Source organism: Crinia signifera, chromosome 5 (assembly GCF_055691185.1).
Source record: "Crinia signifera chromosome 5, ASM5569118v1, whole genome shotgun sequence".
Classification (NCBI taxonomy): domain Eukaryota; kingdom Metazoa; phylum Chordata; class Amphibia; order Anura; family Myobatrachidae; genus Crinia; species Crinia signifera.
In genome coordinates this window covers 46,463,057-46,475,909 of record NC_139221.1, presented here as the reverse complement: position 1 = coordinate 46,475,909, position 12,853 = coordinate 46,463,057, and the positions used below count along the sequence as shown (strand labels likewise).

The following is a 12,853-nucleotide window of genomic DNA, read 5'->3' as shown; positions in this document are numbered from 1 at the left end:
TACCAGGTGTGATGTAGCACACCCAACAGTAAGGATTCCAATGGTCAGTATACTGACTTCGGAATCCTGACTGCCGGTGCTCCGACAGGGGGGTGAGTGCATTGAAGCCCCTTGGGGGCTCGCTGCACCCGCCAAGCTGGGAGTAACCAACAGGTTCTATTCTTTATCTATGGGGGTCGTGGACCTCCACGAGTGATAGCCCCTGTAAGGTGGAACCCCTGCTGTCGGCATTTAACAGTCGGGATTCCAATGTCGGTATACTGTCAGAATCCCGACTGTCTGGAGGTCATCCGGCACCTGCTATAGCAGTCTAGTTTTAAACAAACATAATAATACATGTAGTAAATTTAATTAAAAAAACTATAATGTAAAACAAAGAAATCTTTTTAAATAAAATCGATTTCCCAAAGTCAAGTAATCATTGATCAAATACTGCACATTGTTAACTGTAATAGTATATCTATGAAGTAGGGGAACTACACACTAGAAGTGCAATGCAGTATACGAGGATATACATGTTCTTTTATTTTTACAAACAAACGTTACTCTAGGCAATGCCATATTGTTCATCTCTCTCTAGTCACTATATGTGTAGCTATTTTCAATCTTTGTCTCAGCAATGTAAATTGGAGTAATTTATTTCTCCTCGGGCTAGAAAAATGGAAGCATACAGTTACTCTGCCAGTTTTTTTCCTCTGCCATGACCTTGACAAACCAATCTCTCCTGTTTGGGAAATACACTTGCACTAAATTTGCCTTATTATTTGACCTGAGGGTTTCAGTTTTTTTTTTAACATATTTTTTAACAGTTTAACATTGAAATGTGTGGTAGTTAGGCGATGTGCATAATTGCTTTATAAAGGCTAGCAGATAATCATCTCCAGCAGAAGATCTTGTTTTTTTAATGTAAAAAATATTGAAATTAGTTTTTTTCTCGTGCCTGTATCTCCCTTCCCGACCTTTTCTGTATTTCTTCTGTTGTTAGGGGCGATTTGTTCTGTTAATGGTTTCTAACACTGACTGTCCGATGTAGAGTTTAGTCTTGCTTTGGAAGTATTATTATTATGATGATGGTAATGATGAAGTGGGGGGAGTAAAAAGGGGTGGGGTGAGGGCGGAGCCACATGAGTGACTACAAGTTTGGAGGCATGACTAGAGCGATCACACCATTTTAGCCACGCCCCCCATTGTGCAGTGCCATTTTTAAGGCATTGCACTGCAATGGGCAGGGCTAAAACGGTGCGATTCGCATCATTTGACCCACTGCCCCCCCAACCGAGTTGGAGGGGTCGTGGGTGCCGGGCAAGGTCGCGGGGGCCGGGAGGGGGACCTAATTTCCAGGGCCCTGGCTATTCCAGGAGGTTAGGCATCCCTGAGCTGAACCACGTCTAGACTTGTAGCATAGCGGCTTCTTGTTTAAATGTGTTTCTTTTTGCACTTTAGACACAACCAAGTATCTCTCAATCTGTACTAGTGATGCTGGGCTGCGACTGTAATGACAGAGGAATTAATTTAATATATGTACAGAGGTGCAGATGATCTTGGTGTGACCATTGTAGCACTTTGGGCCTAATGCTACATCACTCCGTTCTGATGTTTGGGGGTCTACAAATGTGCCTGCGCAGAGCCCATAAATAAATGGCTTCAGCAAGTTACACTCACAGGGCCATTTGTTGCAGGGAGGGAGGGGCGGGGGCAGTGACGCTGCTGGACCATGGGAACACCGTGTTTTATGGACGTCCCTATGAAAATGCTGGGCGTCCCCATGGGTACGCAGTCGGCCAATGCCTGCCTCACAGGAAGTCAGCTACCCGCTCCTTCTTTGTCGTAGCACTCGTTAATAAAAGTCAGTTGAGATTGACCTTTATTTGCGATGGCAGGAGAAATCATTCAAAGGTCGGCGGCCATCAAATGATTTCTCATACTAGCGGAGGCATGCAAGGGGATGTGTGCTCATACATAGTGTGTATGTGTATAGATATACTGTATTTAGGGACGGATTAAGGCTTGGGGGGGGAGAGCTGGGGCTCGTAAAATAGGGAAGGCCTGGAATAAGGTGGACGTATATTAGATTGTGCACTTCCCAACATGACTCATTCCAGGAGGGGCAAAATGTTCTCTTCCTGGACTTTGCTTATAATACACTGTATGATTGCGTCTTGTATGATTGGCATCACCTGTGTTGAACTATTTAATTGATTATAAAGGTAATGTAGAGAATATTTTGTCCCACTTGGAATGAGTCATGTTGGGAGGCATCGATTGTGTATATTAGATCTAAAGTAATAATTTAATAATGTCTGGGTTCTGTTTATAACCCCACCTAAGTGGGAGAATTACATAAAGTTTTCTAGTAGTGGAACAAAGGCAACCTTAAATTACACATAAAAAAAATGCTGCTTTCACATCGCAAAATGAAGGGTCACATCGGGACTTTGAAACGGGTCAGTCCCGGCATGAACCTTCATTTTGGGATGTTCACATCCCCACAGCAAACCGGCAATAATGCCGGTTCGCTGATGTCAGCAGGGGCGCAGCTGGGAGTAGGCACATCATCGGGGGTGGGGGAGGAGGCAGCGCTTAGAGCTGGTACTGCTCCAAGCGCTGCCTCCTCCATAGTATGATGGGAAATGGGTCGGTCGACCCGTTTAACCCGTTCACACCGCCAAGCAACATGGCAACGAACCGCTATGGGCTCTGCTTTTTTACCGGTTCGTTTTGCCATGTTGTTACCCATTTTCGGGACACGGTAACCCCTTTCACATCCCGGTAATTAGTTGCGATGTGAAAGGGGTATAAGTCTACTATATCATTTATCTAGTCAAAGGCAAGAATAGCAGTAGCCTTTACTTTCTACTACAGGAATCAGGAGAGCTAGTGGTTTCACTGTACTCTGACTGTGGGCTCCCCGACATACAGTATTCCAGGGCACATACCCAATGGTATTTTTATGTCTTTCTAATGAATGAATAATGTTGATGGCATTATTAACATAATATCATGAATGCTCTGTGTAAAGAGCATAGTAAAGAAATTTCTAATGCCACTTTAGTACCATGATTCATTTTAAAATATCAATTAGTCTAAACATACATTATATTTCAGTTATGCAAATTTTCTATTATCTCTACAAGCCCATAACCAAGCACAAAGTTATTTTCTCAGGACAGTGCTTCAGCCCCCAGCTCTGGAGACTCCCATGATAATCTCTTATATATTTGGCTACATCTGTCACTCAAAGTGTGTGAGTGTGTGTATAACGCTGGTTGGAGCCTCTGACTCACATGACTGACTCACATGACAGAGAACCATCACAGTGAGCCCACAGTGCCAGACACCCTCTGCCTCCCCATGTTGCCTAGCAAAGACACTGCTACTCCACAGCCACCAGGTGAGCGCCCCCCCTCCCGCAATTCGCAGCCCCCCGCGACCCCTCCCGTGATTTGCGCCCCCCCCCCTGCGCGACTCGCGCCCCCCCGACTCCCGCGATTCGCGGCACACCCCACCGCGCCCCTCCCGCGGTTCGCTGCACTCAACCCATGCGACCCCCTCCCGTGATTCACGGACACCACCCACCTCCCCCCCCCCCCTGCGATTCACGGCAACCCCAGGATTAAATGGCACATGCAAAACACTGACATGGCTATGGTCGACAATGAAAAAGGTTGACATGAGTTTTTGAAGATTTATTTTTCATTTTTTTTAATGTTTTCATATTCATCCTCATGTGTCGACATGGACACCAATGAAGTGCCACACTTATGTCAACATTTACATGTGTTGACCTTTCTGGGTTGATTTTTTCTTGTGGCAATTTGCGGCACCCCCCTCCCACGATTCGTGGCAACCCCCACGCCCCCCCCTCCCACGATTCGCGGCAAACCTCCCCCCTCCCGCAATTCGCTGCAACCCCCCGCCCCCCCCCCCCCCGAGATTCGCAGGCAACCACCCCCCCCCCGACCCCCCCATCCCGCAATTATTTTTCATTTTTTGAATGTTTTCATATTCATTCTCATGTGTCGACATGCACACCAATGAAGTGCAAACACTTATGTCAACATTTACATGTGGTGACCTTTCTGCGATTCGCGGCACAACCCCCCCTCCCCAATCCCCCCTCCCATGATTTGCCACACACACCCCCCACGACCCCCCCCCGCCCACGATTCGTGGAAACCCCCGCGACCCCCCCTCCCTTGATTCGTGGCAAGCCCCCGCGACCCCCCCTCCCGCCATTCGCGGCACCCACCCCCCCTCCCGCAATTCATGGCACCCCCCCGCGACTCCCCCGCGATTCACAGACACCCCCACCTCCCCCCCCGCAATTCACGGCAACCCCAGGATTAAATGGCACATGCAAAACAATGACATGACTATGGTCGACAATGAAAAAGGTTGACACGATTTTTTTGAAGATTTCTTTTTCATTTTTTAAATGTTCACATTCATTCTCATGTGTCTACACCAATGAAGGGCCACACTTATGTCAACATTTACATGTGTTGACCTTTCTGTGTTGATTTTTTTCCAGTGGCAACTTTGTGCACGTCAACCTAGACATCATCAACCAAGACGTTGTATAATATACAACACCTGTTCTTTTACTGCCACTATTACTGTTTATGTAAATGCATTCTGTATGACAGCAACATCCTACCATCCTGCTACAAGAATATATAACCAACTAGGTGATTCATCGCTATCCGTGCCCGCCCCCCCCCCCCTCCCGCGATTCACTCCCCCCCTCCCATGATTCACGGCACCCCCCACGCCCCCTTCCGCGCGCTTTGCGGACGCCCGCCCCCTTCCGCAATTCGAAGACACCTGCGCCCCCTCCTCCCGCAATTTTGCCCCCCTCCCTCCCTTGATTCACGGCACCCCCCGCGCCCCTCCCGCAATTCACGGCACCCCTGCGCCCCTCTTTACTCCCCCATATACCCACACACCCCTATCACTACCCAGCTTCCTGCTCTCCTGAACCATAACTTCCACCACTGGGGAGTCGCTGACGCTGTGTTGCCCACATACCCCTATAGCCCAGCCTCCTGCTCTCATTCACCCTAACTCCCACCCAGTAGGAGGAGACACTGACTCAGGGCCACCGTCCTGTACTCCTGCACTGCCACGCTGGACCCTCACCCACTGGCAGAAGCTGCACAGTGTCCCCCACCCTCCTCTTTAGTCCCCCTTATGCCCACACACCCCTATCACTACCCAGCCTCCTGTTTTCCTCTGTCTTGACCTCCGTCAGTGGGTAGCCGCTGACTCAAAAACACCCTACTATACTATTGCACACACAGACACACCTAAACAACATGCACACACAGCCCCCCCCCCACACACCCACAAATGTCACTGTACCATCTACACCATCATTGTGTAACCGCTTTTTAATTAAACAAAACACTACACACCCCCTTCCAAATCATATGCTCTCTATTTAACACATTTCACCTATAACTCAAATGGCAATACAGGCATCTTTCATACAATTCTAACCATATTTCTCATATACAAACGTTCACAAATTAAGGGGGCGCAGCCCCTTACGACGGTGTGAAGAGCGCCCGTAGGGCGCGATGAATCACCTAGTGCCTATACATGTTGCTTAGCATATTTGCATAACAACAATATAATACAATTTAAATTGGGATTGGGTCTACTTTGAAGCCTTAACTGGGGGTTTCATACCAGGAATATAGGAGTACATGTAATCCTGGACTGTCTTCAAATACGTTCTGTGGCCCTACCTGCTTCTCTCAGCCATTTAAACACTATGGGTAAATCAGCTAACACTGGAGGCAAGGTTAATGTTTTTGTAAGGAGCTTAGTTCTGTAAATTCATTGGTTAGGATTTTAGTGGGTGGAGTTATTTTGGCCTGTCTGGATCATTCTAGTTCCTCTTTAATCGTTTGGCATCCCGCTCTACCTCCTTTTTGGAATTGTACTGTAGGAGAAAATGGCTGCAGTGACAATCTCGTCGTTAGATTTAGTGGTGGTTTCCAAAAATACATGGGTTAGGCTAATTCTATTGCGTTCAGCCGCAACACTGGTCCAGATGGTCCTTGAATTTATGTCATTGGGAAAGTCTTTAGATACTCAAGTTGATGTCATTTCAGAAGGCATGATCTAGGCCTGATGTGTTGTGATTGACCTAATTGGTTTATTGCCGTAAGGCTGTTCTTTCTATCATCACCATTTATCCTGTTTTCATTAGACTGATTTTTAAGAAGTTAAGCTGACCCCCCCAGTACAAGTCAGTGTCCTTGGTTTAGTTAAGTTATGTTTTGTTAACTGTCCGGAAAGTGTGGCTGACATTAGCCGATAAGTAGTTTAGGTGTGCTTATTAACATTTTTAATTAGCAAAAAAAAAAATCCATATCTGCCTCCACCTTTTGCAGTTGATACTCTTAACAAATGCTCTAACAGGGGAGTATTTCTGACTTTAGCCAGGCAGCAATGGTGACGAGTGTTATACCCCTTTTATACCTACAAGCTGGGTCATACCCGGGATTTTAGACCTGGCTCCAACAAGCGTGTCACCCAGCTTGTGACCTCTTTTACAACTGCCTCCCCACCCGGCATAATGCCGGGGGAGTGATGTCACTGGAGGCGGGTCCCGAGCCAGCACTGGGAGATGCTCCAATCTCCCAGGGCTTTCTTTTTTCTTCCATTACACTGCACAGCGAGCCGGGATGAACTCGTGTTCAACCCTGCTCGCTACCCAGGTTGAAATGCTGTGTCTCATAACCGGGACATTTGAAATAGGAGCATTTACACTGCCTGCAAACCAGGGTTTTTGTGTGCTCCTGTGCAAAAACCCAGGTTATATAAAGCTGGTGTAGAAGGGGTATTACTAGGAAGTCTTTGCTCAACCATGTATGCTTTTTCTCCATTAAATTTTGTCCCATGAAATAAGCCTTTTATCGTTGTAATTGCTACTGACTAATATAGTAGTTAGGTAATTTATTTAAACAGCACAAATACTTATTTAAAATGAATTGTTCTATTGAAACTGCAGGCGAGCTATTTATTTTCCCTGCCTCAGTGCGGAATCTGATTATTATTTGTTACTCGTTAATTTAAATCACTAGTATCGTGCGTTGCTTCTCTTTATTTTTTGTTAGTTGAAAAAGAAGTTTAAGTATAAAGGAAGCAGATGGTCCCTTTGTGTTTGAATGAAGAAATAGGGTTTTCAGAACAATACATGAATAGGTGTAGTCTAATAAAACACTCAGCCACCTGCTGCCCGTGTCTTTCAAAAAGATTCTGTTGCATATTTTAAAAATTAACAAGCACTGTATCCTTGAGTTTAATAAAGAAAAACACAGATTCAAAGGAATATTTCTATATTTTCTATACTGATTGTGTGATTCTCTATTTTGAAAACCTTTTATTCCGCTTTTGCGAAAGCTAGTTTACATTTTACATGACCTGTGCTTTGATAATAAGAGACGTAATTACTGTGGATTCTAGATTTTGTTGCCAATATATTGATTGTTCGGGAACTACAATTACTGTACATTTCCTTTTGTTTTTTGTGCATTGAATATCATTGGGCTGAATCTGTGTGTAAGAAGTGTGGATTGTAACAAACCAGATAGTTTGTTTCTTCCCCAGGGATTTACTCTCCAGTCCGAATATCAGAACCTTATCAACCCCACATCTACAGCTGCCCAGGTTGTTACTCAAGCAATGGAGTATGTCCGTTCAGGTTGCAGGAATCCTCCAGGACAGCCCATAGAATGGAACAATGACTACTGCAGTAATGGGTGAGTAGGCTTCCAGCACACCCTAGTGTTCCGTTCCTGATATTAATATGTGAAAACATGTTCCTCTTAAATCTATAAACTGTGTCAGGTCTGTGATTATTAAGTCAGACATCCGAGAGAGCAACAAAGAGGCGTTTATGAACCTTTTGTACATCTGCTTTTGCATTCATATATAAAATGAACAGGATGTTCCTGAGATGAATGTTAATAAGAACAATACAAATAAAGATAATAAGAACAATGTTTATGTTTCTTTGTTACCATAATAATAATTATCTTCATCATAAGTTTTTTTTTAATGATTTATTTTCGTAATAAATATATACCCCATTGAAAAAAAGTGTATTAGCATTTAAATATACCTTACATTTAAAAATGACTAACAGAAGTGACACAGCTTTGAACTCAATATAACTTTGAAGTTTTTAATCTCATTCATCCTCCGTAATCCATTTATTACTTTGTTTAATAAGGGTCTGTACTGAATAGAAAGTAGATTGCATATATCTATCAATTCAAGAGCGTAAAGGTGATATTTGCTTATCTTTACCCACAATTCCTAGAAACTTCTTTTTCCGGTTTCTCAGTGGAAACCAGTGGTTTTAAGTGTATAACCAACATCCTATTTGTCCAATAAAAAAATAGCTTTATATTATAACGAATATATAATGATGCTAGTTATAAGTCCGTCAAAACGACGGTTTCTTCGATGTACTTTCACTTTGAGCTGTGACAGTTTTTACTTTCACCTGAGCTTTGACAGTTTTTAACAAGCTCTCCACCCTGCCCCGGTTCTTATCTGCTCCTACCTCCAATCTCTCTCTTCACAGCTCACTCTCAACATATCCGGCAAGTTTGAAACAGATCAGCGTCCCTGCAAAAATTGCTTTCACTTTCTGTTATGACATCTTTTAGCACACATAGGAGTAATTTGGTCCACAGTGGCGGTACTTCACCTCATGGCCCGTGAGAAAATTCTGCATGCAAATAAAACTGATCATCTTAAAGAAACAATACAATTTGCAATTTAATTGGAGGGTTATTCCGGTTGATTCGCTCGGATGCGTATTCGCATACTTGTGAGTCAACCTAACCCCTCCTTGCGAATGGCGGTACGCCGGCCCATCATTCGCAAGGTGCATTCCTTTGCACTGGCTGCGATTGGATGTTTTACATAAACATCCATTCACGGCGTGCAGGGGAACACCCAAATCATTTGATGGTCGGCGACACATCAAATGCACACATATGTAAGGGTGCTCCGAGGCGGAAAGAAGTGGGCGGGCAGCTGACATCCGGTGATGTCATCTGCCGGCCCCTGGTGCCCACGTCACAGCCTCAATAGCATGAGAATGCCCAGCATTCTCATGGAACACCCATAAACCGCTGGGCATTCACGTATATGCTTATGGGGCCGCCCCACGCCCCTCTCCGCCCCCCACCCACTGTCCTGTGTGCATGCACCCAGCGATCCAACTATTCGCAGTGGGTGCACACACCCTGCGCAGAAATGCGCATGCCCAGTAACAAAACATCGGTCCCCGTGCAAACTTTGCAAATTGACCTTAATAAGGTCCTTAATCTTTAAAATGGTACCTCATTTATTGATTTTAGTTAAGTATGAAGGGGGAAAAAGGGTGTCACCAAAAATCACCTTCTCAAAATAATATATATGATATATAAAGATATGGTTGCAAACGCATTGATGGAGGATAGACATCCCTAAACATCAGCTGGCCAGTTGTTGTAGGTGAGGATTCTGGGAGTCAGTTTTAAAAATGAGAATCTGCTCAATAATATGAGGCAAGTTGTAAAATTGTTAATCTGAGCAGTGACAACCCCTGGTCCCATACCAATTTAAATGAAAGGTTAAGCTCCTTTACGTATTTCGACATTGTATCCCAAGTGAAGGCATTGTTTCATATATACATTACAGGGGGGGACTATGTACTGCACAAGGCAATAGACTAGGTGTTATAGATTCTGTCTGCGACCACACGCCCCCCACTGATCAGTGCGAACACGCCCTCAACTATACAAGTCCCCGCATCTGCTCGCACAGATGGCCTGTCCATGCGCATAAGCGTATATGCACATGCAAAGCCCATCAACATCTATCACCATTGCATCGATCACCATTAAGAATTCACAACGGTGAGGATAGATCAGAAGGACATCCTAAATACCAAATATTAAATTTGGAATGGCAGTTGGTGGAAGTTGCTATGCCTTCCCTATTTGAATTTTGAACTGTGCTGAATTCCCTCCTCCGGAGCCTCCTCTGGTACACACTATCTGATTGTGTGTGCCAATCCAATAAAGCCCCTGATCCGATGAAGCAAATCAGTGTGTATTTGCATGCAGTGTGCAATTTCTTGCTCAGTGTGTACTGTCTTATAATCTCTTCATTTGTATCTGGATTTTGGGAAAGATATTGCGTGTTGACACATCCTGATATGACCATTGCAGGAGAGTTTGAAGCCATTCATTGGCTAACTTTCCGGCAAACACTCTATATCTACACTGTATACAATTATTGAGCCAATCAGAGTTATTGGCTCATCAACATGACACCTTTTCAAGAGTTGCCATATCACAAGATAGATTTTTTTTCTCTAGTATACAGTATCACACAAATATATTCAGCTGGAAGTAAAGGTAAATAAGTGTATGTATATCAATATGTTCATTACATAGACGCAATATAAAATGAAATCTCTAAAGCAGTATATCTTGTGAACTAACCTTACCCCATATCTCAAAATTGTCCCAATTTGTGGCCCATATTTAAGGGACAGTCCTGATGTCATACCCGAGGGTTGCAGTGTCCAGCGGTGAAGGCAGGAGGGGGGTGGCATTTTGGAGAAGTTCTTTCACTCACTGTTCTGCTTAGCATGCATCTATATACTGGTAGAGTGTGTTGAGCAGGAGAGTGCTGACTAGCGGCAAAATTGAAGGCATGGCCTTGTGTGAGTGAGAAATGGGAGAGTTGCTTCTGTGAATGAGTAAGGACAGAGGGATGAGTGAGGACAGAGATACCATGGGTTGCAATTCTTCACAACAATGTACTTTGTTTTGTAGAAGACTATAAATATACCCCATAGACTCTATAAACCATTTGTCATTATTGACTGCTGACAAAGCTGGAAGCAAATGGTATCCCCAATCTCTAGCCTGTTTTTGTTGGTCTGGGTGTGTGTGTGTGTGTGTGTGTGTGGGGGGGGGGGCTGTGTTGCAATACACTTACCTAAGGGTTAATTAATGTTGAGGATAGGTTTGCGAAGCAAAATCATGAAGGGGGTTAGGAGGGAGTTGAACAGAAGTATCTTGTAACTTGAATGACGAGATCTAACATCCTCCCAAGGCAACTAATAATACATGTTTTGTAATCATGGAGGATATTTATCAAAGCTTAGAGAGAGAGATAAAGTACCAGCACCTTTCATTTCATAGGCAGTGTTTCAAAATTGACAGCAGCTGATCGGTTGGTACTTTGTGTCGATCTACTTATCTCTCTTCTATATTTCCTAAATCTCTCCCTGTATTTTTCACATTCTCCATCGCCTTCCAATGTGCTAGCAATGAGATCACAAATAAGTTCCACTGTACGTTATATAACACTTTTCATAATCATTATTTTTCTTTTCCCACAGGAACATGCAGAGAGACAAAGCACTGTACCTAACCTGAAAATATGACCCAAGCTGAGAAATTTCTTTCAGATGAGGAATGCAGGGACAACTTTTGTCGAGGATCGCATTTCGCGACCATGGCACTTCTGCAGTTCATTAGAAAATACAAGTTGCTAAGCACTTAGGACATTTGCATTTGTGGTTTATCCACTCTGGGAAATATAGTCTTGCTTCAATTCTTTTCAAACTTCTCTACTAAGTAACATCTTTCCCCCTTCTTTACTGAATGAAGATTACTAAAGAAAATCGGACCATTCTTATTTTAGGTTTTGCTGTGAAGTGCTGCACTAGGAAAGCTGCCTTAGCAACTGTAGTCATCTCAGATAAAACAAGTTCTGGAGTTTCCATTGGTTTTCATAAAGGTTGTTTATATAAATCTACTAAAGACTTTCTCAACGGCTTGACGTAGCACTCATAACAAGGATGTAAATAGCATGAGTGTCCATTCTCCTAGAGTATAAAATGTGGATGTTGTTGTAGCTAAATTACGATTTAAAACTGGTACATTCCAGGTGGTAAATTTTGGAAAATTATTATAATTGGCAAACATTCATATTTTTGCTTTTTTAAATGCCTAATATGTCTATATTTTCAAAAATATTTTTGGAGAAAATCATCCTCCAAAATAAAACAATGTGAAAAATCGGCTAATTATAATGTGGGCCATCCCGAAAGCAAACACGTTTATTTTGTACCGCATTGAAATGGCTTTTTGTATCACTTCTCGTGTAATTGTTAGTAAATGTCATTATGTCCCTATATGTATAAAAAAAAAATCCTGCCAAATGCTTACATGTTATTTTACTAGATGCAGAAACAGATTGGAAACCGCTAAATTATAACCTTGATATCTGGCTATGTGTTATTGTTTCTCCATAAAGTGTCTGTATTTAATCTTTTTATTTTATTTTTATTTTCATTGTTTTTTTTTGTTTTTTTTTTTTAATTATATGGAGCCTGTTGCGCCTATTTATGAAATAATAAATTTACGTGTTTGTAAGTAATTTTTCTTAGCTTTTTAAACATGTTTCTTTGATGTTTTAACATTTTTGCTGGAAGAAAACTATATTGTATCACAGTTCATGTGAATACATTTCCTTTCTACTGTGACATTAAATAAAACCAAACTTGCGTTTTTGAACTACAAAAAATAAAAAAAGATCAACAACTTTATTTTTTTTCTCATATTTGCTCACATAGTAAGTCAAGTCAGATGAAAAAAAAAAATTACACTACTACAATGTAGCAACTGTTTATTTTTATACAGTATAGTAAAATGATATAAGCCCCAAGAGTAAACAACAGTGAAAAGATATGATTCTGCCTCGTAGTTTTCAATCAGATTTTGGCTGTGAAACTTGGCAAGTGGTAGTGATAAATTGTTCTTAT

General features: G+C 42.7%; 1 protein-coding gene across 4 annotated transcripts in view; it reads left to right on the top strand.

Annotated features, from left to right (window-relative positions):
- TOX (thymocyte selection associated high mobility group box) overlaps positions 1-12,637 on the top strand; it is a 228,123-nt gene extending 215,486 nt beyond the window's left edge. For 3 of the 4 annotated variants that reach the window (XM_083187144.1, XM_083187142.1, XM_083187145.1), the window contains 2 exons: positions 7,621-7,772; positions 11,426-12,637. In XM_083187144.1, coding sequence (XP_083043270.1) covers positions 7,621-7,772; positions 11,426-11,462 — 189 coding nt within the window. In that variant the 3' untranslated portion in view covers positions 11,463-12,637. Of the gene's footprint in view, positions 1-7,604; positions 7,773-11,425 lie in introns of all 4 variants that reach the window. The other variant, XM_083187143.1, reaches the window with a different exon arrangement.
- The last annotated feature ends 216 nt before the right edge of the window (positions 12,638-12,853 follow it).